The sequence below is a fragment of the Motacilla alba genome, chromosome 2, assembly GCF_015832195.1.
Source record: "Motacilla alba alba isolate MOTALB_02 chromosome 2, Motacilla_alba_V1.0_pri, whole genome shotgun sequence".
Taxonomy (NCBI): domain Eukaryota; kingdom Metazoa; phylum Chordata; class Aves; order Passeriformes; family Motacillidae; genus Motacilla; species Motacilla alba.
This window is the reverse complement of record NC_052017.1, coordinates 36,378,645-36,405,259: the sequence shown is the minus strand read 5'-3', so window position 1 is coordinate 36,405,259 and position 26,615 is coordinate 36,378,645. Positions and strand designations below refer to the sequence as shown.

General features: G+C 35.4%; 1 protein-coding gene across 4 annotated transcripts in view; it reads right to left on the bottom strand.

The window, feature by feature from the left end:
* KCNH8 (potassium voltage-gated channel subfamily H member 8) overlaps positions 1-26,615 on the bottom strand; it is a 177,137-nt gene that overhangs the window by 81,071 nt on the left and 69,451 nt on the right. For all 4 annotated transcript variants that reach the window (XM_038128325.1, XM_038128326.1, XM_038128324.1 and 1 more), the window contains 3 exons: positions 23,123-23,254; positions 10,257-10,384; positions 7,785-8,025 (listed from right to left, as the gene is read on the bottom strand). In XM_038128325.1, the coding sequence (XP_037984253.1) occupies positions 7,785-8,025; positions 10,257-10,384; positions 23,123-23,254 (501 nt within the window). The remainder of the gene's footprint in view (positions 1-7,784; positions 8,026-10,256; positions 10,385-23,122; positions 23,255-26,615) is intronic.

The window sequence follows — 26,615 nt, the reverse complement described above, 5'->3', positions numbered from 1 at the left end:
ATTTTCTTTTGAGTGCAACCCCAAATATCATTTTCTCCTGGTCACTAGCACTTCAGAATATTGTGCAAACAACCCCATTTAGTTTGTGTGGGCAGACACAGAGTCTGGAAAACTCATTTAAGAGCCACATTACACCTCCATTGGAAGAAGCTCTTTTAAGAAGTCTTGTCAGGCTTTAGCTGAATGACTAGAGTTCAGATGAACAGCAGGAACACGGTTAAAAACTACAAATTCTTAAAATCTTTACCAGAATTCACATGATATTATGTAACATGATGGACTTCTGAACAAGAGATTTCTGCTAGCATGGAGTAACTCTAATTCAGAGCTTTTGCTGTTAAAGTCATGATTGAATACACTGAGCTGTTTTACCAGGCAAAGTTCTTCAGTGAGAAGAGTTTATGTGGCATTTGACACCAAGTTGCTTATCACTGCACAGTACATGAGGAGTGGCATGGTCCCTGTCCTAAGGCAGTGCTATGATGTATGTTCTAAGCCTTGATTCACTCAAGTTTGTCAAATAAACAACATTTTCAGTGATATTAATGGAAGAAAACTCACTTTTGGGTGTGATGGATCATAGCAGAACTGACTCCCAAAATTAATCTGTAACTGACAGTCTGATTTGCTCTTCCTTACTATTTGTTATTACAGTGGAAAGTAATGTTATATTGAAGTTACATCCAAGTGGAAATACTGTTTTTCTTGGGTAAATTACCCATTAGTATATATAAAAAAAGAAATCTGAAGACATATTCTGAGTGGGTATTTTTATAACAAAAGTCACTCCTTCCAGAAGGACATGGTCAGTGATAATGCACTGACATGATATGTTCTATCAAACTCCATAATTTGGCTGCTGTAGATATGAATGACCAACACCCCAATGTCAACAGAGGGGGGTAATTTCTTTTGCCTGCTTCTTTGATTTTTAGCCTTTGGGTTTCGCCCATTTTTGTTGCTTTCTTTGACTATGAGGGTGCCTAACTGTGATTAGCTACTCTCAGTCCCATAGTAGCTGACACACCAGAAAAGCATCACATATCATGATAATTATAATAACACACTAAACTGGAAAGACTTATTTTTCTTATATACTGTCGGAATCCAGGATATCCCTCTGGGTGCCCTGGATGGCCTGAGCCGCTGGCAGGGGGCTCTGAGACCCTGGCATGCAGCCAAAAATCAGGGGTCCAAGTTTTGTACATGGGGGTCAGGAGTTCTAAGATGGAGGGATTTGGGTGTGCCCTGTCCTCCTTCTTTCTCCTTCCTAGCCTCCATGTCTTTGGTGATGTTGGCACTCACAGATTGGTTTAGAGTAGAAAGTCACCATTCAATATAGATAGTAGGCATTGGGGAAAAGGTATAAACATGTCGTACGTAATATATGATATAAAGATGGCATCAGCCCCTGGGAGGGCAGTGTGCCTTTGTCTGACCTGCTGAACAGGCCACAGCAGTTCAGAGAAAAGAATCTTTTAGATAAACAACAATAAACAACCTTAAGACCAGACAACAGAGGACTACAGAGTCTTTCTTTGAAGGCACGGGTTGGAGGAGAGACTTTTCCATCTTTCGGGGTCACCCCAATCCGGGGCTGGAAACCCCACAATATACTATGCTGTATCTTTCGAAAACAGACTCAATCCTCAAACATATTGAATAGCTAAAATATTTGTTGACTTGCAGTTTGACAGCAATTCACATAGATAATACCCATAAGTCAGAAAAAAAAAGAAAAGGAAAAAAAAAACCACATGCTAATTCACAAAAAGTGTGGTAAACTATTAAGCATCAAATAATTTCCATGGAAATTACCTAGATTAGATTACCTAGAAAAGATTTAAAGATTTTAATCTTATTGAAAAATACAATATTGTATTATCACTGTAGTATAGGAGAGTAAATAAAAAATACAACTTTTGTCTGATAAAGAGTAGTTAGTGGAGGCAATACAAGTAAAATTTTCAGGGTGCTTCTATTACCATAACACTTATCTGCATCTACCTGAAGATACAGAAATACTTTCATGAAATTATCACTTATGGCTTATGCTTTTCTCCTTTAGGTCGAGGTTGATGTTTTTGTGCACGGAAACAGCATTTTGCGTGCAGGCAAGCATCTCTTCTTCTTACAAGTATCCAAGAAAGGTTAGTGGAAAGATTTTTAACATTAATGGTGAGCTTGCCCACCTGAGTTTGATGTTTTCAGGGAGAATTTTTTGGAAACTTACTGCTGCTTTTCAGCATAAATATTTTGCACTGTTTTTCACATTACTAGGCAATCCATAGAGCATGAACATTTTCTCATGAACTTCTCTTTCAAATAGTATGTGTATCAACAATGTGACTCTGTTTACATGCCCTATTCATATGCATTCACAGATGAGACCATTTGTTGCTTAGAAATAAATTCCCAGAGATAATTTCAAGCCACTCCCTTGGTCCTTTCCTGTATTTTAGACTATTACAACCTAAAACCACACCTTCAAAATTTCAAGACACTACCATTTCCTTTCAAAATGCTGAAGTTTTCTTAGATGTGTCCTACAGACAAAGAAATTGTTTTAAATTACCTTCTGTGCATTTGTAAAGATAGGAAATGATAATCATTATAATAATGAATAAGAAGATAAAAGAAAAAAGAAAAAAAGCCTTCCATTTTAAAGCAATCTAATAAAATTTATAGCATTTAATACTTCCTCATCTTATTCCAATGAATTTCATTCAACATATCTTATTTTCAGTACAATATGCATACTTGAGTTACAGTGTAAGTCATGAATGATTATATTAATTTATACAAGGTTTATACCATAGTTTTAAGTCTCTACATATTAAATGTGTGAGATTAAAGGACTTAATATGATTTAAAACAGTTTTTGAAAGATTTTGAGTCATTTACATTTGTGCTTGATAGTAATGGCCACACAAGTTCCCTTAGCCTACACTGTCATGCCACACAAATCAGAGCTTTAGGGCTGTTAAACATACTGCTTTAAAAAAAATCATAAATTTCTGGTAAAACACTGTTAAATAATATTTAGTGGGACAGAGAGAAATATACATACAAATAGAGGAAATCTCAGTGTAAATGAAGATAATAAAATTTTTTCTCTTTGAAGTGTAAACCACAGATCAAGTCTTGAGATGCCAGTATGTGTGTGGAGAGTGGAGGGAGGGATGTATGTAGGTTTTTTTCCCCCACAGGTGGGATAGTAGTACACTGCAGGAAATCACTTAACATAACTCTCCAGTCTGTTCATAAAAAGTATAATTTTATAGCCATAATTAGTATCCAGTGTTTGTCTTCCACTAGAAACTAAATGATCCAGAAAATCGAGCTCTTCTCTCTATAGTTGTTCCTGGCCAACTTAGATACAAAATACTCAGATCCTTTTAATCTTATTCAGCAAATAATGCATTACCATTACCCAGAAAGCCTGTACATATTTTAACTGAACCAGTGCACTGGTCCCAACTCCTGTTGAAGGCCTCCTATTCAAATAGTCCTGTGAGTAGACAATAAAGTACTGATAATTTTTTCAGATATTATTGCTTTCTTCAATCAAGATGTTCAATAAATTTTTAAAAAAACAAAATGGATAAAGAAAGGCAATATCTGGAAACTGGAATGAAACTGCTGCAGAAACAAAAACTCTGCACTGGATAGTTATGGAAGAATAAAATTATGCAATTGGAAGGTTATTACTAATTAAATTGAATGAACTTGGTGAGAGGTTCTCCTGCTTTTTTTTCTCCAGAATACAGAAAACATTAAAAATATTATTGAAAAGTAACCAAGATCCATTATGCTTCTTAGAAGTATTGATATTCAGGCTCCCAGACATACCTATCCAGAAATGAAGGACTCAGCTACTGTGTGTGCAAATACAGGAGCATAAACTTTGAAGCAAATAGTGCAATAAAGCAGGTAATAGCCCTCACCAGATAAAACACTTCTTAAGCTATTTTTAATGAGTTTTTAAAATACATTAAGGCAACAAGCTTCTTTTTCTGTGTGTCTTTATGGTTTTTGAATACATAAGGCAATATAAAAATTTTAAAACTAAACTAATTCTACTCTATCTTTGGTTAGAGGAAGCAAAAGATTTATTTACAGGAGGATGTTAGGGAAGGTTTGCACACATAACAAAGGAAAACAGATAATGGAAGTACACTCAAATACAACATCACACAAGCTATCACAGGAAACATCAAGTGAATGATTTAGTTTCATATGAGAAGACCTAATTAGGTTCTCCCTTCATGCTCTTCCCAGAAAATGTCACAAAACAGGCTATAATTATTGTTTATCTCCTGTCTGTGTTTTAGACAGCTTTAAAGGCTAAAGCAGTTACATCTCTAGCTAGATGCTTTTCTCATAAATATTTTTTTCCTATCAATGCTCTTGTAAGCATCCCAAGTCAGAAGAACACTTCCATATGTACTTTTATCCTGCTTAAGCAAAGGTTGTCACACACCACAGAATCACAGGTTAAGCTGAATTGAAAGGTACCCTCCAGGATAATCAGGTCCAGTTCCTGGACCACAGAACCATCCTCAGGAGTCACACCATATGCCCAAGAATATAGCCAGTTATGGATAACACAGCTAAAAACAAAGACCTTCTCAAGTCCAAATGAGTGTTTATGCAAACCATGCTCATAAAATGGATGTTGCTCCATGTTCTCAGAAATATGAATAAAATCAAAGTAGATAGACTCTATTTCTTCAATCCATGACTATTTTGTGATTACAAAGCTGTGATACAACTGAAGATCCTATATCAGATAGATCTCCCCACTGCATTTCTGAGGCAGCAGCATCATAAGAAGAATTTCTCTCAACATTTCTCATTGACTTTTCTCAGAGCACATAGATCATCCATCAAAGACATGCTTGTCAGAGCCACAATGCAACAAATGCCTGGAAACTTATGCTTAAATTTAAGAATGTTGTCAATCTTACTACTTTCAATATAGTTATACATGTTATGAGCCACATTAATTCAACATTTTAACAGACAAGGGACCCTTGAGAGATGATCATAAACACACTCTTTTCTTTAAATTCACTGCAGGGATTTAAATGCCATATGACAATGTCCTGAAAATACTCCATAAACCTTTCCTCAGAGCTGGAGATTTAAATCAGATAATAACTCTAGAAAAAGAAAATTATTCTGGGGAAAATTGAGTCATTATTCAAACTCTGCGGGAGGAATGTCGGTATCCTACAGTACAGTGTTTGTGGTTACCAGTAACATGATCAGACAAAGTCTCTTCTAGTGCTCCATGCACATTTCTTTGAATGCATTTAATTACAGCCACAGTGTGATTTCCTGAACTACAGACCAAAAATCTAACTAGAAAGTATAAAGTAAAATTTGCAGAAAATCTTCTTTGCTTTATTTTCTTTACTCAGCCATTCTATTGGTCATAGAGGTGAGTTTGCTTTTGACTTACTGATATATAGACTAAATGTTTCCAGCAAAATATATAACCAGAAAAGTAACACTGAGCAGTTCACCATCTTTCATGTTTCAAATGAATACTACAGCAGATAAATCAGTTAGATAAAGATCATACTCCTTTGCGCTTATATTCAAATAAAGACATTTATAACACAAACCAGTTATTTACACCATTTTCAAAATATTGTAATCTTGAATCTACTCTTTTTATAAAGTCATCCAGGTACGTCAAGTGGGATTATTTATTTAGTATTCTTAATGTAGCATTATTTTATGCCTGGCCAGAGTCATAACCTTACTCTTTTTACATAAGACACAGGATGATCCTTGATGATCTGCATTGCAGAATGCAAGTTTCTTACTGCAGTGCTTGAGAATCTTTGAGTGTGAATTGTTTGCATTAATGTGAAAGAGTCTACCAAGATCTAACACTGAACATAAAACGGACATTTAGACCTTAAGTCTAATGACAAAACAATGACCAAAGGAAGAAACAAATAATTATTCATCATAATATCTGATTCTTCCATAAGCCACATCACCTACCAGTCTTACTGTCTACAATAAAGCTGACAAAGAAAAGGAATAAACTTTTCAAAATTTTTAAAAGAAAATCTTCCGAGTTATTTATAAGTGTTTATGGTGTTTCAATTTTCTTTACTTCTAGAGAAGATTGTAAGGCTGCTTTTAATGTTTGAGCTAAGCTGTATTTTTTCATGAAAAAAATAAGGAAGATTAAAGTGGAAAGAAGCTTCAAACCTGAAAATAATTGTATTGGGTTTTTTGTTCTCTTTCTGTCTTAGGCTTCAAATGCAAGATGTGGCCAGCGATGTGTATTCTATTGCCATCTGTCAGAACCAGGTGAGGCAGTTTTTTTAAAATCTCTTCCACAACAGATTTTTTCTGCTAATGAGCCATTGAGTCTCACTGCATGACAGACAGAACTACATCGTCCCACTTTGAGAAGCTCTGCCCAGAGGGAGGAGCCAAGCATTCCTACCGGGATATAATCTGAGATTTAGAACACCACAGTCAGCCTTTTCCACTGGATTTCCAGAGGAAAACCAGGCCCATCTATACCCCACTGGACCTTCAGAGGAAAACTACACCCTTCTACAGGATCACTGCTTCAGGAGAACCACACCTGTCACTGCAGGAGGACTGCAGCCACTATTTAATGGGACTGCTGCCAACACCCCGACCAACAGAGTGTCAGGTCATATTCCAACTCTGTCAGTGTTGTTTTATGTTACTGCATTTTTATTTTAATTTTTTTCCTTTTACTTTTCCTAATAAAGAACTGTTATTCCTACTCTTATATCTTTACCTGAGAGCCCCTTTATTTCAAAATTATAATTTGGAGGGAGGGGATTTACATTTTCAATTTCAAGAGAGGCTCCTGCCTTCATTAGCAGACACCTGTCTTTTCAAATCTAGACACTTTCTCTCTCAGAACCCATCTGAACCCTTTTCATGCTCAAGAAAGACATCCCCAACTTGGTATAGTTCTTAAAAATGATAGCTTCTCCACCTTCATGTAGCAACAGATCTGAGCTCTGGTTTGTTAGTGTGACAGCACTGAGTGGTAGTGTAACAGTAAGATCTTGGGGGAAAATCTGTCTGACTCTATTCAGGTATTCTTTACAATCTTCAGAAATAAACTGAAAAAAGATACTACCAAAAAAAAAAAAATACAGAGCCTTTATTAAATATGACCTTGTCTCCTTTTTGATTCTTAAGAGTTAAAAGAATTAAATGGATCACAGAAATAAAAAGTTTAGAGAATGGATTAGGTGACAAACTCATACCTCTCATATTTTATTCCAGGTATCAATATAGCATATTGATATTGTACATGTGTGTTATTGCAGTATGAATTTAAATCTTAGATTGATATTTTAAAAATCTATTCAGCTTGTGGTCTATGACTCTTCTAAGTGTGAAATAAAAAAATTACTCCAATAGATTGAGAACAAAACTGTAGCAATTCTAGGGTATATCCCTATACAGGGAAGGTTTGAGGTATCCCCAGGGTGAAACAATGGGTTTCAATCTACCTTGAAATCAAAAGTTCCTTTAGAGTAACAGCAGAACTATCCAAATCAATTTAAAGTCAAAAAAAAAAAAAAAAAAAAAAAAAAAAAAAAAGGTGATCTAAAGTTCAGATAAAATATCAAGCCATACAGCTAAAACTGATTTTCTTTAAAGTCATGAAAGGGATGATTATTTCCTTTTCTGAAATATTATTCATTCTGTGAAAATCCTAAATGTCAGAAAAGAGATCCCAAACAACCCCAAACAAATCTTACCGATGATAAAAAGAATTTCCACTGCAATGTCACTGACAGTTGTGCTTCGAGTTGTAGACAGCTCATCATGGCCAATGAAGGAAACATTGTAAGGTACAGTCACAGCAACATAAAACGTTGCCAGTAAAATAAGCCAGTCCCAGCCAGCTTTAAAAGTGCTAAAATGCAGCAATATGAATTTGGATTTTTTTGCATCTGAAACTTTGTATTCTGGAAATGCTGGTTTATCTACGAAAACATTCTGAAAAAGAGAGAAAAAATTAAATGAGACAAAACAATTATTTGACTACACAGAAGCATTTCTTGCAATGGAGCCCTTAGGTAGTTGATGTTTTTGTAAAAAAAATCATAATAACGTATGCAGGCAAGAACAGATGTTATTTTTTTTTCTAACCTAGACCTCACATTCATTTATACAGGTGTTCATGGAATAACTTTTGTGAATGTTGAGGCAGGAAGAAGACTAATAAGTTAGAGATTAAATGGAGTAAGAGGGGACTGCATCTGGCAAACTATTTCTTCCTCTGTTGAACTAATTCTCCCTGCAGAGCAATAGTATTGTACTGGACAGATAGGTGAGATCTTTGTATACAAAAAGACATAGTACTGTAAATAGGAACATATGGGAAGAAGCAACTGGTATTGAAAAAAACATCCTACACACAGAGCTGTGAGGAAGTTCTTTCAGACTATCTCTAGCCTGGTCCTAGGGACTGAACAGCTCTAGTACTTGGAGTGCCTCTCCTGGTTTAATTTCATCTGCAGGAATCCAGTTAATGTGAATGAAAGCACAATTAGTAGGAATAACTTTTTAGTTTACTTTAAAATTGCACTCATGATCTAAATCAAAATATTAATCTACCATAACATGGCTCCAGAACCGATTACCTTTCTCACTCAGCTAGCTTTGTCTTGACTCTGTGTCTTACCACTGTTTTATGCAACCAAGATTGCAGTGTTAAGCTGTAGAAATTCTTAGTTTTCACATTTCATAGTGTTTACAAAAAACACCTACCTTCCCCAAAAAGCAGCATGTGGGACCTGACCTGTCTTGCATTATTTACTAACAAAATTCTTGCTCACTGTTACTGTGCTCCTGGTTAATGCTGGGCCAGTAACAAAGAGCCTCCCAAAACAATACTGTGCATTCAGCAAGCTAGGATTACCTCTGATCTTGAAGTTATTCACAATGAAATTAAAAAGACAAAATCTGCATAACCGTAGACTTAACTACATTTGCCTTGTCTGTCACAGCCTTTCTCTTTGTGTTTCCTTTGAAATACTGATGTCATTGCCTTCTCCGTTCTTGGTTCTTATTCATGGATTTAAGCAGCTGAATTCTCACTGTTTTTACAGTCAGCCCATTTTTTAATAATGAAAAGAAAGCATTCCTCATATTATTACTAAAGCCAGTAAATCAGTCTCAGAATAAATGTTTTAGCATGGTAAAAGAATATCTGCACTAGCATTTTGACAGTACAGGTAAGGCATCAAACACTATTTAAGAGTCATGTTCCCAAAAATATTATCATATTACTATATAATTAAAATATTATCATATTACTTATAATGAAAACCTGGAAGACCTGGTCATATTTTGCAGGTTTTTTTCCCTTATTATTATGTTTCTTCGATATGAAATGCTTGTAAATTTAAAAAAAAATTAATAATTTTTCAATATTTAATCTTTTTTGAACATTTAAGATTTAAATTTAGTGGAAGTGGCTGTATGTCCTGTGACATATAGAGCAGTTGTTTACTTTCATGTCCTTAATCTATACTAAGTATTTTTGCTTTTAATTGGTACTGCACAAAGCAGGGGAGTTATTTTTTTTCTCGTTAACATTTCTTTAGAAGTCATTCTGTTGCTATATTGTTCGTTTGTCTGTGGTTTGATTTAGCAACATTCACAGCATGTTTTGTGAACTTACTCATTATTTATAGTTACTAGGGGAATACAGAATTAATTTGAAGACAGAAACATTACTACTTCAATTAGGAAATTAAAAGATAAATATCACAGTATAAAGTTGGAGACATTCACATGAAAACTTGCCTAAATGAAGTGTGACCTTTTGGAGCTTAACAGCGTTAAGAGTTTCAGCTAGAGGAAGACCTTGAGTCTCTTTTTTATATTTTTTTTTTTTTTGTAAATAGTAATAATTGAGATAAAATAATTGATATGACAAGGTAAATTGTAACCTAAAATTCTGAGAACCTGTGGAATCCAAGTTCTGAGAAATTTTATAATGTGGCTTTCATGGCATTAAATGTCTGTTTACAGTAGGATTAAATACACTATGTTGCTATATGGTAACAAACACCACAGTAGGCAGAAATATGCTTCAGTGAGAAGCATTCTGATCCTTGTCACTGTACAATTGTGATCAGGATATATCTCAAGTACTCCCTGACCTTTTACAGCAAAGGCTATTTCTTTTTCTTTTTTCTTTCTTTTTTTTTTTCACCTACATTATTAATTTTTAATTTGTTCTTCTCTCTTCTTTGTAGATGTCCAGAGATGTGATAAAGGACAGCTCTACTCCGTCTGCGCGCTGACTCAAAATGCGATCCTGCTCTTCCTCTTCCTTTCCATTTTTCTGCAGAACAGAAGTGAGAGTGCATTAAAGATCAGGAAATAACACTTTAACCTTTGGGACCTGAACTACTGACATTTCAGACATCGGTAGAAATGTAAATATTATGCACACCTTAGCTTTTGCTTAATTTTTTGCAGCAAAGAAACAAAACCTCCCTCTCCTGAAGGGCAAATAAAAACCACTGCAAAGTTTTAATTGTCAAATGCCTTCACAAAACTCAGAAGCAAGTAATTGCAATATCTGATTTCATAGATAAGATAAATGTACTTTCTACAGTTTCAGACCAGAGGGAAGGATGTCTAGAAGTAACCACTAAAAATATCCTTGAGGTGATCCTACTCTCTCACTTCACAGAAAGAAAAAAGAATAATCCCTTGTACCTTTTAAAAACAGAGAGTCTGACTTGTACTAGGCTTCCATTATGTCAGAATATGCTAATTTGTAAGCTTGCTCATTAGAAATAACCAATTCTTACATTCATGTGTTTAGATTCTTTTTCCCACCACTTGGCCACCGGCAAAATCGTGTGACATATTCCTTGGTGACATGAAACCCATTAAGAGTAAAGACTGCACATTATTTTGGAAAGGTTTGTGGTTTTTACCTCCATTCAAATGTCTGTAATTGTCAATCATGGGAACAAATTTTGTTCTTGCTTATAAAGCAGTAAATTCAAAGTAATTCCAGTCACTCTGATGGAATTACAGTGAATTGATGCCAGAGTAAATGAAAGCAGACTTTTTGTGATGTGTCAGGATTAAGAAAAAAGAAATTATGGGACTAAAGGAAGAAGCCGTCTGTCAAGGAGGTTTAATTAAAGTCAATTGAATGCATACAAATTAAGGGGGAAAAAAATTAAAAAACCACAAAACTAATTAGCAGAGCAAGAATTTAGAAGCAAGCAAAATAGCTACATCTTGAAACCTGCCTAGAAAAGCAAGAAAGATTTGTATTATAGGAGACTGATGTATTTTTGGCTGAAAAGCACAAAACCATACATATCAAAATGTGTAGGAGGAAAAATTTTCCAAACTTCTCTGTAAAGAAGTTTTCGTGTAATTCATGCAAAAGCACTCTCTAGTTGAGGATTTTTTTTTAACTTGTCAGTAAAGAGAAGGGAGAAAAGAAAAGTACAAAAAAACCAAGAAGGGAAAATCTTTGTACTGCGAAGCCAAATCGCTACTCAAAAGTTGAAGGGTGCAGATGGAGAAGCCTCATACTTTTCCATCTCCAACACACATTGGTATCAGCTACAATGAAGAAAGCTAGAACAAAAAAGCATTATTTAGGAAAAGACCCAAATAAATTAATGTTGTTTTTTTTTTTTAAAAATCTGTCAATCATCAAACCACTTAAACTAAATTTTGAGTCTTCTTAAATTCTGGGTAAGAACAAAATGCTTATCTCTTTCTCTGAGGAAAAATTAATTTAGGTCAATTGAATTGGGTCTCCCCTGAATAATTGTTCAGCTATAGTAGCCTGGTTTTGTCATATGACTTTGACATTCTCTTTAAAACTATTTACAGGCCTCTGTTTTTTCCCTTTCTCAACCTAAACTGCCATGTTGTATGAGGCCACTCAGTTCACTCTACTGTGTCCAAAAGAAGGCAATAAAACAGGCTTCGGATCTGCTAGGAGGCAGGCTGGGAAAACACTTTTCTTGAGCTTCTGGCCAGCAATGCTTTTGAGATGCTTTAGCTAAAGCCTTCATCCTCATGCTGTACCCTATCTAATACCTGTCCTTGTCCTAAGCCTACAGAGCCCGAGGTAGTCCAGCCTGACTGATAAAACAGCCTTGGTGATGTGATCTGTGAGACCTACTGTGAGAGCTGTGTTCAGAAGGCACTCCTGGTGCCTTCAGGTGGCTTCCTTGAGTTCTTTCAACATCCCCAGCAACATGAGGCCTTCCAGCATGTAAGTGGCTCTCCTTACCTCTGGTCAACATTAGAAGTCTTCTCTTTACCTCAGCTAGATCACCCATGCCATTTTAAATATATTCTTTAAACGTATCCTTTCAGTAGCTATGCGCAGAACAACATGTAGCTTTCAAGCTACGGATACATGATTTCCTGGTACAATAGTGTAATACTGCCTTCAGGTTTTTTTCTTTATAACTCCTAAACCTCAGATATACCTTTCTGTTCTACGCTGAGTCCTGAGCTGAAAGCTGTCCACATTTCCATCTCTTTCCAGAATGCCATGAGACTGTGGAAACAGTCAATGTACACATATTCAGTTATTGTTTCTTTTTCTCCTCATGTACTTACTGATACAGAGTTTCACTTTCCATCCTCTCTTTAAATGAGGACAGGTTCCTTGTAAGGTTTTAAATTTTATGTGTCAGCAGCCTGATAATTTTCGAGTTTACACAGATTCCATCTCTCCTACCTAGGTTCAGAGTTTCAGTCACTAAGGATGTCATACTCACTAACCTGCTCAGGCTGTGGGACTTGATATGGCACTTAGAATCATACCAATTGCATATTTTCACAGCAAGTGGCTTCCATCACGTGCTGATTACGTTATTCACAAAGGATTAATGCTACCTCTGCATTAATACTGGGAGTCACTCAACTCCAAGAGACAGAAAAGCATGCATCAATAAGGAAAGCATTACATTAATTATGAAGTAGTAATTTTCTTACTAACCAGAAGTGGCAAAAAAGTTTTTATGGTTGTTATTAGAAGTGAAAAAAAATTAATTTATTGTAAAGATAAGATGCCATCAGAGCACATGTCAGTAGTTTATAAATAAGTGAATGACATTTGTGAATTTTCCTGCTTTCTCATCTCCCAATGCCTTCAGGAAAGGAATCAATCCTGAGCTTTAGCAAACTACATTGTTCAGGTATGCATCTGCATGTGTGTGATTATTTTCTGTAACTTCCCTCTTTTCTTGTCAAACTCAGTTCACAGCTCACTATTCTGGAAGAGACAGCTCATTTTTTATAAACTTCCATCTGTTTCTCTCTGGTTCTTCAAAAATTTAGATACCTGACAGACTTGATTTTTAATTTTTTTTTTTCCCATGGCTGATCTTAGAAAAATAGATCCAAGAATATAATCAAGCATAAGCAGAAAGTCACTTTATTACAGCTTGGTTTATTTTTGCCCCATGCTTAAAATCAAAAGGATTTCTCATGTCCCCAAAAACAGTGAGAAATCTTATTCTAGAAAAATCCCAGATTTTGGGATCTATTTCCTAGTGCTTCTACACACCCCTTCCTGTGTAATGGTAATCCCCTCCCCAAGACAGCTCCTAAAAAGGTTGCTTGAAATTTAGTCCTATCTCCCCTTTTTTTATAAAAGTGATAATACATTTCTTTAACTCTTACTGCTGTCCTTCTGATTGTTCTTCTTTCGAATGAACATGGGTATAGTGCCACAACCATCAGACATGACAATTACAAAGTATTTTCTAAGAAAAGAAAATAACAGAACATCTCTTCGCTAAGCTTAACATTAGCCTCCTAACAGCTTAAGACTTCTTATAATCTTATGAGGAAAGGTTGCAGCAAAAGAAAGCACATCCAGACACAAATGTCTTTGTAACTCTTGTCTTTTCTTATGTTTTTATAAGAACATAAGGCTTCAATCATCCATTTAAGGTTAATAGAATGGGGAGGCATGACTTGGAGGGAGACAGACTCCATTGCTAAAAGGTATCCAGATACAGACAGACTTGAAGAAATCCATGATGCTGCTCCATGCACACACTGGAAGGAACACTGTGAAAATGCTTAGTAACCAGGTTAATGCTGTGATTTTTGATGCTGGTTGGACTCTTCCCTGCTCAAGTCACAGTGGTGTACTGTTGTACCTGTGTGATCTCTCCTGCTGCTCTGTTCTGAAATCAGGCAGGGAAATAAACCTCCCCCATTTCCTTTCCTGTGTACATCTTTATGCTGTCACAACCACACTGTCTAGTCACACAGAGATATGTTTTCACCTGGAATATCTTACAAGTACTGAATTGTTCCTTTTTGAACCTGGGTTCAGTGAATGATTTGTAAAGAATTTGTCCATCATTTATGCATCTTACTACTCCATTTATAAAAGGCTTCCTGTAAGAAGTGCAGTTAAGTTCTTTTTGTCCTTTTTAATACATATCTTGAGAAACCCTCATCACTTGCATCATAAGGTAAGGAATACCACAACAGAAAGTGCAATCTTTGAATAGGCCCCCATGAGTAATGCATGTGAAATAAAATATATACAATGATGCCTGCAGGAAACACAATGGTTTAAAAACATATCCAGTATCATTGACACAAAACATGTTTCATAGGCAATCCTCAAGAAAAGCAAACCACCAAGGAAATTCTGAAGGAGACACCTGGGGTAAAGCAACTCTGAATGAACACGAATAAAACCTCTAAAACCAGATTATATGGAAAGTTGGTTTAATTTTTTTTCTAGGCTTTTGAAAAATCTGGAAAAAATTTCAGTTATTATTCAGGGGACGGCACACCAGCAGTTTCCAATAAACAGAAAACTGATAAAAGTCTTCTTTGGTGTTAATGACAGAATAAAAGCACTACCATGGGCAAGAGGCTGCAGGAGTTCTGTTGGTTGTATGACACATTCTCACTGTCAACAGCAACCAACACTTCACAAAACTCTTCACTGTATGGTGGACCCAGGCTAGCCTCTAGCTGCTTTTTTAATTCTGTTAACTGATTAATTGATTCAATAAGAAAATGCACCTAACACACATAGCAGCTATACACTGTAAATATTATTACAGAACATTTTTTAAAGGGGCAAATTTTACACAGAATCAACAGTATGATTATCATAATTTTAGTATTATGCCTTCAGAGAAAATTCAGCTTTGGAAAGAAAAAGAAAAGAAGCAATTTTATGCATTACTATTAATGTTTTTATGAATTAGAAAGACTTTTAAACAGCTTATGAGATAAAAATCCTTCACCACATTTTGGTCTGCTGATTCTTCCACTATGAAGAAGAAAAAGATGTGAGGAAAGAGACGTACAAAGCCAAAAGAAGGGTTCTTCCTCCTCTTCCGTTTTGCTGGTGGATTAGAGTATACCCCTAAATAAATAAATAAATTTTCCTTTTTTGATGCTTGTACTTGGGTCTATCTCATAAAACTCATAAAAAGAATTGGGAAAAAAACTTCCAAAAGACATATCTTCCTTCAACTGCTTCCAACAGGCTAAGTTTCACCAGAAGAACACTGAAAGTGGATTACTTTAAACTATTTTCTCATTTATTAATACTACTGCCAAAGGTTACAGAATTTTGTAATGAAGTAAAATGTTCCAATTCAAAAATAGCAATTTCATAATTGTGTAAAAATAGTTTATTTGCAAACTTTCTACTGTTACTACTCTAGAGTTGTCTCACAAATTGGAAAATTGGCATTTTTATCATGTCATCAAACTTGAGACATGTCTATTGGTTCAACTGAAGTGAGTGGTCATATCTAGTTCTTACAGAATAAAATGTAGCATTGAGTTTACAGCTGGGTCATCACTCACTTCCAGCTGTTTTCAAAGTGACTGTTTTTTTCCTGGAACAGTTTGCATTTCCCTCAGCAAATTTCCACAAAGCTGGTGAGACAGTGATATGCTCATATATCATTATGAAAAAAAAAAGTAATTGTAACAATAAAGAGAATATTTGAAATATTTTTCAAGTACCCCTATGCCAACTATTTAAGTCACCAAGAAACTTTTCATTCTCTTCAGCAAGTGTTAATATCTCTTCCTCTGCAAGTGTGTAGTATGTAAGGACATTATATCATGGAACCTGAGGTTTTTTTCTCTTTTCCTTTAATTCCATAAAATTTAACATTGTATTTTATCTATTGATATTTCTCCTCCTTTTTATATTCAGAAAAAGATTATCATAATCTCAAAGTCACTAATAGCAAAAATAATTTTTAAGACATTTGCACAGATGATGATGTTAAAGTACACCTTGCTTACTCAAGTGAAAATAGTAATACATTTACCCAAAAAATTGGTGTCTTGCAATGGAAGCATGTCTTTTCAGACTGAAGATTTGTGTTCTTAATAGATTTATGTAAAATATAGAACCACATAAGTCCCCCATAAAAATGTTTAGTGATCAATGTAATTTGCCCTGAGTTAAAACAGCAGGAGGAGGGGGGATAGATTTTTTAAAAAATGGTTTTTAAACTTAAGATAAATATATAAGTTCAAAATCCTATGATGTGTGTGTATGTTCCATGTGGTCATTTAAAGACCCAGAAAGTATCTCTGACTATCCCTCAAGGAATGATGTGCTCGTACTCTGAGAGTGACCTGCCCTCAGCCCAACCTTTTACAATTTTAAGTACAGAATTTAGGATGGATAGTTCTAAATCAATCTGTTCTACAGCTATGCAAAACTCACTTATAATAGATCTTACCTGCTGTGTCTTTACAGGACCTCAGAATTGCTCTGAGGGGCTGCAGCATGAACTACACACCCTATAACTGTAATTACAGTTAAATTTTGCAAATGGCCCAAGGCCTTCTAAATGTGTTTCTGAACACAAAGTACACATGAAATATGCATTCTAGTCCTCATGGTCCCTAAATAAAATGTAAGATACCAGGCTGTGTCTAGGCCAGTAGAAGTCTTTAAAGATATTTCTCTCTTTTCAGATTCTTTTTCCCACAGAAATAATAAAGATTGTAAATTATATAGGAAGGTTGTAAACTGTCTGACTCATTCAAAAATCACCTACCACACACACAACTCTGAAAAGTGCTTCAGCAACATATGTACTGAAGATAGTCCCTGTTTCTTCCATGCTTTCTCTTTCTGTCTTACATGGCTGAGTTTTCAAACTTTAAAAGGAATGCCTGAAGATATTTTTCAACAATCTGCCAGCAAAATGAAAACCAAAACAAAACAGAAACCCAAACAAACAACAACTTCTCCCTTCTCCCTCACCTTGGTAACCTTGTTTTCTAAGGAAAATCTGGAAGCAACAGCATAAATTTATCTAGGAACTGGTGAGTATGAACTTTTTGTTTACTAATGTATATATTCTCTCAACCTTCCAGAATATCCCAGAATAGTCTGCTGCTCTGCATTTGCTCAAGTACCAGACTTTGCTTGTCTTATTTCTTATTATTCTTCTACCTATATCACAAAGGACACTTTTCCCTCACCTCCAGAACATGCCCTGTTCCTCTCTGAGAGCTGCTGGAATGGAACTGCCAATTGCATTTAACACTTGGTGCAAGGCTAAAGCAAGAGCTACAAAGATTGATATGTCTCTAAAGATTCAAGGCTCAAATAAAACTTATTTGCTTGGATAAGAAGGTGAAAAGGTGAAAGGGAGAGCATCTACGTGCTCAGAAATGCCAAAAGAAACAGGGAGAGGAAGGCAGCTCTAGTTTTGTCCCTTAATTATTTAAACTGTAGTCCACAGACCAGGAGGAAAGGAGTTTCTCTTTAATGATGGCAGAAGAGTTTCAGACCCTTCTTACTTTGATGGTGAGCCAGGAGCAAAATCAATCTGGGGGGGATGTAACAGAGTCATTGCAGAATAAAGGCTTCTTCAATATGTTCTTCCTTTGGGCAGCAGGAATATTGGGGTAAAACTCTTCTTCTATCCCATCTCCTCCATTGATAGAACTGCATGGTGCCTGTGTACCCTGAAAAAATTTTAGCTGCTTTGGTTATTGTAAGTCTAGGGGACTGTAAGTTTATGTTCCCCATCCCAACATACTGCCTCCTGACAGGTATAAGAAGCTTTAAAATGAAAAATTGTCTCCGGAATATTCACTGCAGTAGCTTGAGCAATCATGAAGTAGCTGAGACAGTAATTAAGCAGCATAAATCAAAGTGCACATTGCAGAATTTCTTACAGGAGACCAGCGCTGCTCCAAATAGACATTTTAAACATAAAAAATCTGGAATGTAAAATGTTTGGCACATGGTATTTCACTTCTGGCACACTGAAAAGAACAACTCCTCCCTCCAACAAATGATGCATAATCAAAATAAATCTGTCTCCTCAGAATTTCATATGGACCTAAGGATTACTAAGAAGCCAGAAAAAACCAGACAGTTGAACCATAACATGCAGCTTAATTTAATCTGTTGTGGCAGAAGGTGTAGTCCAACTTTTAATTCACATTATTTTGAGAGTGAAGGCATCTTTACCAACAGGCAGACCAACCTAAAACATGAGATTCTGTGTAAGAAAATACTTTGTTTTCTTTGTGAAGAGTCAAACACAGGAACGGACTGCCCCGATAAGTTGTGGAGTTTCCATCCTTCATGCTATTGAGTGCATATCTGTGCGTGTTTCTGGGCAATTCGTTCAATCAGACCCTGCTTTGAGAAGGAGAAATTGGACCAGATAATCTCCAGAGATTCCCACCTCAAATATTGTATAGTTCTGTGGTTACTATATATTACACACATTTTTATAATAATTCTGGAATGAAGTTGAGAAAAACCTGTCCTAAAATAACTGCTTTCAAACAAAGAGTTCAAAATTTTCATAATAAAAAACAAAACAAAAGCAAATATATTACCAATATATTTGTGAAATGAGTAAAATTAATCAGAGGAATTTTAGCAGTAACTATAGCAGTGGAACCCTGCATCTATGTAATCTAAGTTATTCCATGTTAGCACATTGATTAGAGGTCTAAAACTAGTCACATAACAATTTAATTTCTTATTTTCCTACCTGGATTCCTGTATTTCCACTAAATTCCTGCATATATTCTAGTGTCATATACAGAAATGAAAAAGCATTGACCCAGCCGTGCCACACTAGAGTCCAGATTTGGAGAATAGAATTTTCAGTTTAATCACTTTTCCTCCAAAAGGACAATGGAACTTAGAACCAGTTTACCAAAAAGTAGCTCATTGTAAGTTAGGATGCTAAAATAAAACTCCCATAAATCCACTTAAGAAAGAGTTTATTAAAAAAAAAAAAGCAAATAAATCTTTTCCTGCATATTGAAAAGACCTTCAATTTGCTTAAAGTGCACTGTTTTAGGAAGAAAAGGTGGCGAGTTGTTTTCAACAGCAAAATGATTACAGATATCATTAAGCAGCTGGAAAGCAGAGCATATTTCTACATTAAACTTACAAGTAGGGCAAATGTGTAAATGTGTATTGTTGAAGGCAAATTAGCAATACTGAAAAGCTGAAGACTTCAAGGATATTGTCAAATTGACTTAAAAACCAAACCCAAACCAAACCAAAGAAGTATGAAAGTTGCTGACTGTCACAGCACTTAAAGTCTGTCAAACTTCTCAGGCACGTGTTTTTCCATTTTTCTCATGTGAGAGTCTTAGAACAAAGTCTGCTTCTCCCATTGGTTGATAGGGTTCTTTTCACTGGAAACTTTTATAGAGAGAAGAAAAGCAGGAAAAAACCCTGTTAAATTTGTATTTGGAATGACACATTCAAAAGAAAAGGTCACAGACGACATCTGACATTTGGGCTGGGAAAAGGAAAATAAGGTAAAAAAGTGGACTTCTGCAAGGCACATTGGCACAAAGGACCAACTGAAGTTGTGTGAACAGATGAGATAAAATTGATAAGAAAATGTCTGCAGAAAGTCAGACACCATTGGCTCCTGAGATTTGCAAAAGTAAATGCACAATGCACAAGAAGAAAGAGGCCATAAAATCAGAAGATAAAGTTCAGGAAGGTGTCATTGTAAAAGTACAAGGAGAACAAGATTTTACAGAAGAAACAGGTGATATCAAAAGTAGGAAAGACCTGAGGAAGTAGGAGTCTGGAGAAGGCTTTTGGAGGCACAACCAGTGACAGTGCACTACCATAAAGTGCTGGTGGGATGTCAAAGGGGCAGACTTAGGAGAAAATGAGCATGAAAAAATTTTGTTAGATAAGTTTTCTAAGGAGTTTAGAAATTAAAGTGAGATGGAATGTAACTATTAATGACCCATACAAGTCATAAAAGTCAGTTCTGGGCAGAAAACAGAAGATGGAAACTGAAACAAAAACATTGCTAAAGGGGCCTGGCATTGGCAGAATAGTTTCACACTGAGAATGTTTGTGTCTAGGTTCTCCTTCCATACACAGTCTAACCTCAAGAGATATGTTAAAAAGGCAAGGACTGTGCATAATGGCAATTGCCTTGTAGCAATAGCTCAGTTTCAACTACAGGTTTAAAAATTATTTGATTTTTGAAAAGACAAATTCAGTTATCCTTGAAAAAGTAAATCAATCTCTGAACATTAAAAAGGTTTTTTCATACATCCAAACAAAATATCAACTCAAGCTTTTGTTACTACAAGGTGCATTGCACATTCCTGATAGTAGCTGTGGTCTAAGTAAAGAAGCACCAATTACTTCTAGAAGTTAAATATTCTGAAATTTCAGGTACTGAATGAGTTGCACAGATTGTACTGGAAATTATTTTCTGAAAATAATGAGATGATATTCACCACTGGAGAACTAGTAAATCATTCTGCAGGGGAAGAATTTTAATGTTATTAAAAAAGTCCTGGTATACCTCTCCATTTATTTTTATATAGTCATGCGGATATACACAAATTAAAATGCTGAATTTTAAAAGAAAATTTGAATAAATGGCTAAATCCTGTTTGTTATCTCACTCTAGTTAATGAAATGCTATAATTGTCAAAGCCCCACACTAAGTGCTACTTTCTGCTTCCATGATGCTAATAACATAAAGTGATTGTTATGATTTTCAAATTAGTATGAAGGGATCGAACAACCAAGTTTCAGGATGATGCTCCAAAAAAATACATCATGGAAGAAAGCCAAGTGTCGATATTCATTCTTGTGGCAATTGAATGGGCATTTGCTGGTGTGGTGTAGCCCTGCACAAGTGCATTCCTGTGTCAGCACACAGCAGAGTTGTATTAATTTGTAAACGTGCTACAGGAAACAGGAGTTAAAATCTGCTTAGATTTATAATTTGTATGAAACCGCATCAAAAGACCATCTTAATCCATCCTAAAATAGGCACACAGCTACAAAATGTTTATCAGGTAAACAATGAAAAAAATAGCTGTCATTTTGTGAGTAATCAGCAACATACCTATTTCAAGTTATCACCGCCATACTTAATGTGATTTCTCACTGAGTCTATCCTGAAAATTTGCATCACTTGTAAGTAAATCATTAGCCTTTAGTGCACAGATGTTCTGACAATCTCTCTCCTACATGGTTCCATGTGTCAGGTTTTAAGAAATTACTTTCCTAAAACTTTTATAAGAGTAACGTTTTCTGAGGCTTAAGGAGAAACAAGATAACATATTTTTCATACTTTTATCTTTTTGCTTCAAGAGGTAGCAATTGGTTGAAATTGAATGTAAGGAAAAGCAGTAAAATATACTTGTGTACTACTTCAAAACCATTTTTCAATCTTCCAGCTTTGAAACTTTCAAATGTATTTACTTCAAAAAGTGAAGGATGCAAAATTCCTCCCCTGCTAAACCTTCTAATATTCAGAGCTTGAAAATTAAGTAAAAGATGAAGTTATTTGTCCAAACACACACAAGAGGCAGACATCGCAAGCATAAGTGTTAATTTATAACTATTAATCAGCACAAGAGAGCACAATATTTTACAGTTTAAAGTACTAAAATTTCATAAAAGAATACTGAAATCACACATCTCTGTAACTGAAATATGATTTTTTTGTTGATAAATGAACATTTAAAACCTAAAAAAAGTTTAATAATAATTATTCCCCTACTTTAGAAATCCACAAGGAGTAAATGTGTTCTAAGAGCCATAACTATGTAGTTTTTGGGATATGCAAAGATCAATGGCTATCATGGGGTGAAAAATTTAAATAGATCCCAGAGCAGTACCAGGCTGGGAAATACAACACCAATGGTGTTTTAAAGAATTCCGAGACCCACTCTTGGTGTCTACAGATACACTCTTTCTAGGCAGTTCCTTAGAGACTGAAAAATTACAAAACGAAAACATTGGTTCACTATACCTTTACAAAATGCAAATCTGGAATAAGTTCACTGCCTTTGATGCACAACTCAATGTTCACTGTGTAGCCTTCATTCCCCCATTTTGAGTTAGCAAAATTTAGCAAACCCTAATTGCACTATACAGTCAAAATTATTTTACGGCAGTTGTGAGCCAGTACCATAAGACAATTTTCCAAATTCATGGAACAGAATCTTTGCAGTGTTTCCTTTCAGAAGCAAATAAAACTGAGAAATTATTTCTTATGCTAATTCTGATGACATAATAAGTCTTATAACTTAAAGTGTAATGAAAATGAGATGACACAAGAAAATGCATGCTTACCAATAGGCAAAATAACTTCTAAAGCTGTTTTAAATTCTGCCTATTGGAAAACATGAAAAAACACGTTCATTTACTCTCAGCCATGCTAAAATCAGATTCATAGATGGAACTTTCAAAAAGGTCCAAAGCTTCTCCAAAATACCAAAATATACTTCTGTAAATCTAGAAGGTAAGTATATTAAATCATGGTACATGAAATCAATTTTAATTTTTAGGACAAAATACTCTGTCTCCTAAATTCCAAGTTTACAGAACCTGCAGCAGGATGTAAATAATAATAAAAAAAAAAAAACCCAAACAGATTATTTATCATTCCATGGCATATATTAATTTCCTCTTTGGAAAAAAAGTATGAGGTCTCTATATTGAATAGTGTACGTGTGAGAGAATGCTCATGCAGGTGCAATTCTTAAAAACATAGAAATGTTGGTTCTTATCAATGTTTTTGCAATTCTCACAAACCTTCCTTTTTGTCTTCTGCAGCAATCTTCGCTTTTGTGTCTGTTATGTCTTTGAAAGAGGCCAGAAAGAGTACCACATCTCCTTTTTCATTCTTTATAGGAACAATATCCAGTAAGCACCAGAATGAAGACCCTGCAAGGATAAAGAATGAATTTAATTCAAACAGCTGTCTTTTAGCAGAGAGAGCGGGGGAAAAAGTGAACTGCTTATTTAGGAGGTCAGTAGTCAGGGAATCACAGATGTTCAGCTCATGTAAATCACTTTGCATCACTGGTTGAAGCTCTCTAATACGCCTTTCTCCAGACACAAGACATCAATTTAAATGCAAAATTTATCTACAGGGATCATTAATAGAGTTTAATGAAGCTGCTTACTCCTCTGAAACCATGCTTTCCTTTGAACTCTCAACTGATGTTGCTTATTTCCTGGAATAGCTTTCACTTTGTTAACTTGGCATCTGAAGCATTCATGTCTGCCACAGAATCTACCTTAATCATCTGCCTTGATACTCATTAAAACCTCTTGACAGAAGACCTGATAGTCAGAACATCATTTCACTAATTCAAAGATATTTAAATTAATCAGATATCAGACTTAGAATAGAAAAAACTCATTGCACAGACAGTGAGATATATAATACCACACATCATCTCTAAAATTAATATCAGCTATCTTCTTTAGTTTCATAATGTTCACCTTTTTAGGACTCAGGTTGGACAAAACTGAGTTTGACAATATTTTTAATTCTTGTGAACACTTCTTTGTCCACACCTGCTACACAATGATGCAGTTTATAATAAATTCTTACTGTTTGCTTCACACGTCCTTTTTGCAAGATATGTTGTTCAATTCAAATGACATAATTCATAAGTTTTCTATCAACACCTCTTGGAAGAAGAAAATATTTGATGCCTAGATGCAAGCATCCTAGATTGTACTCCCATCCATTCTGGGGTAGCTCAGCCCAGTACCAGACTTTTGTCTCTTGCAGGTTTTAGGTATCCATGCTAACTGCTTTCACCCACCATCAGCCCACAAATATTATTTACAGGAGATCTAAGTACTATTAGAGAGTTTAAAATTTATTTTTGTACACCTTTACACTTCCACAATCTGCTGCTCCACAATGTACTATTTTAGCGTTCATTTACAAACAAAAGTCTACGTAAATTCAGAAAAGAAACAGGACTGGTTCCCTGGAACACTGCTTCTCCAGCTGACTACTGCCAAATGATCAGCTGAGCTTTGGAGGGCTCCTTGGGAACAGCAAGCAGAGTAGCCACTTCCTGCTGTGCTGTCTTCTGAAGTTTCCAGTTTTGAAAAAGAACTGGGCACAGGAAGATCACAGTCAGGTTTTATGATTTAGATTTTCAAGTGGAAGTTCTCTGGCAGCCTTTTGAACATGGCAGATGAGCATGATAGGTGAAAGAGAAGCTTTTCTTTTGAAGGACCACAGCAGTTAAAGGTAAAAAAATATGCTTCAAAGGAAATTCATCTGGCCCTCTGTGCCCCAGTCAAACTTTCCAAGAGTCACACAGGCACCTTTGAGACTAACATTACTAGTTCAGCAATCGGCCAGCACTTCCACTTAAGGTATTTAAAGAAGGGACATGGAGAAATTGGAACAAGAGAAAAGAAAACTGGAGGACAGAAAAAAAACCTGTGGAAAGAAGCAGATTGGCTTTGTATTCGGTTTAAATATTCTTATTTTGAAGACAAAGCAAGAAAAGATGTCCTTTTAAGAGAAGGTAAAACATGTCAGAATCAGAAACAAGACATTTTTATTGCTCTTTCTCCCACTTTGATTCTCCATTCTCCTTTATTTTTATTACAGATTTGACTCTATTAAAAATTCTGGGAAAAACTGCTCAATAGCATTACTGTCAAAAATAATTTAGAGTCACACTGTCCCAATCTGAAGTGGTCCATTCAAGGAGAAAAAGCATTAAGAATTTTTAATGCTTAAAAATAGAAATATAAATCTTTACAAAATACCATCATAACTTCTAAACTGGCCCAGATCCTACTGGCAAAATTACTTTCTACCCGGATGCATTCTACCAGCAGTTTCAGTGGGCAAGAAGTCTCTATCTCAACTCCTTCTTCTAAACACCATCAAGAGGGCCAGTGGTCTTTTAAGATGTTTCTATGTCCTTCAGAAGTGGAAGTATATCTTACTCTTTTCAATTTTTACATGTCTTATCTAAACACACACACACACACACTAGCCATTAAGGCCAGAAAGTTGCAAATATCAGGCATTTCAAACAAACCTAACTCAGTTACAGTAATATTGTCTGAAATGGTAATTTGTAGGCTTAAGGGAGTAGTTAGAACATGGTTAATTGTTAGAGACAAATCTATTTAATTTTTAATGGCTTAATGCATTGGCTCTTTTGTATAATCAAAATGCATTTGAATTCTTTACAGGTTTGTCACTGAACACTGGTCACTGAAATTGTCCCACATCCTGTCATCATTTAGTTTATCACAATCATATTTTCTTTTGTTTTCTTTTCTCATTCTCCTTCTCTGTAAATATATCTGAAAATATTTTGACTAAGCAAAGCAAACATGTATAAAATATGGTGTGTGCCACTAAAAAAAAATCACACATCCAATACATGCACTTCTCTCCTGGAGAGTTCCAGGCTAATACGCTGTGTGGTGGGCTGTCAGTTCTGGCTGTATTTATACACTGAATCTTTAGAAGTTCTAAATCTGAGCTGGTTGGTTTGGTGGGGCTTTTTCTGTGTTTTTATTTTATTTGGTTTTTCTGCCTTTTCTCTGAAAGGAGCAAATGAATATGAAGTTGTTTTTAGACTGGGTGAGATGATCTGTTTTAGGTCAGGACTAGGTCAATATAAGGTTGCATTCTGTCAAGAACAGAAGAGCTCTCTCTCTTTCACTATTGAGCAGCATCCTCGGAAAAATAAACTGCAATGCAATCCGCTACATAGCATTTACTGAAAGCCAGCGTCACATAATTCTATAAACCAAAAGCAGAACTTTCTCCACATCAAAAAAAGTAGTGCCCTATTTTGATATGGTTCTTTTGAATGCGCTCGTCTGTGAGACAGAAATTCCTTCCCTGCTTCAGATGGTGCATACAAAGGTTTTCTGTATTGTCAAGAGTCGTCTACCAAAGAAATTTCTTTTGGAGGTTTATTTATACACAGACTATTTTTATTGCTTCAAGCCACCACTCTTGGAGAAAGAATCTTATCTTTCTCTTGCATTATGAAGGGTCAAAATATATTTTAATATCCTCAAGGCTTATATAAGCACATCACAGGGAAGGAGAAAAGAAACCAAATGAAGCATAATCTTATCACGAGGCAATTTAGCTATAGTCCACCTTTTGTATATACAAAAAAAAAGAGAGTGCTTTATGGTCACTCTCTCAACCACCCTTTCTACTTTTCCTCATTTTGACAGCTAGAAGTCTGTCCTCAGACCAAAATCAAAGCAAGGGTCAACAGACCACAGCATT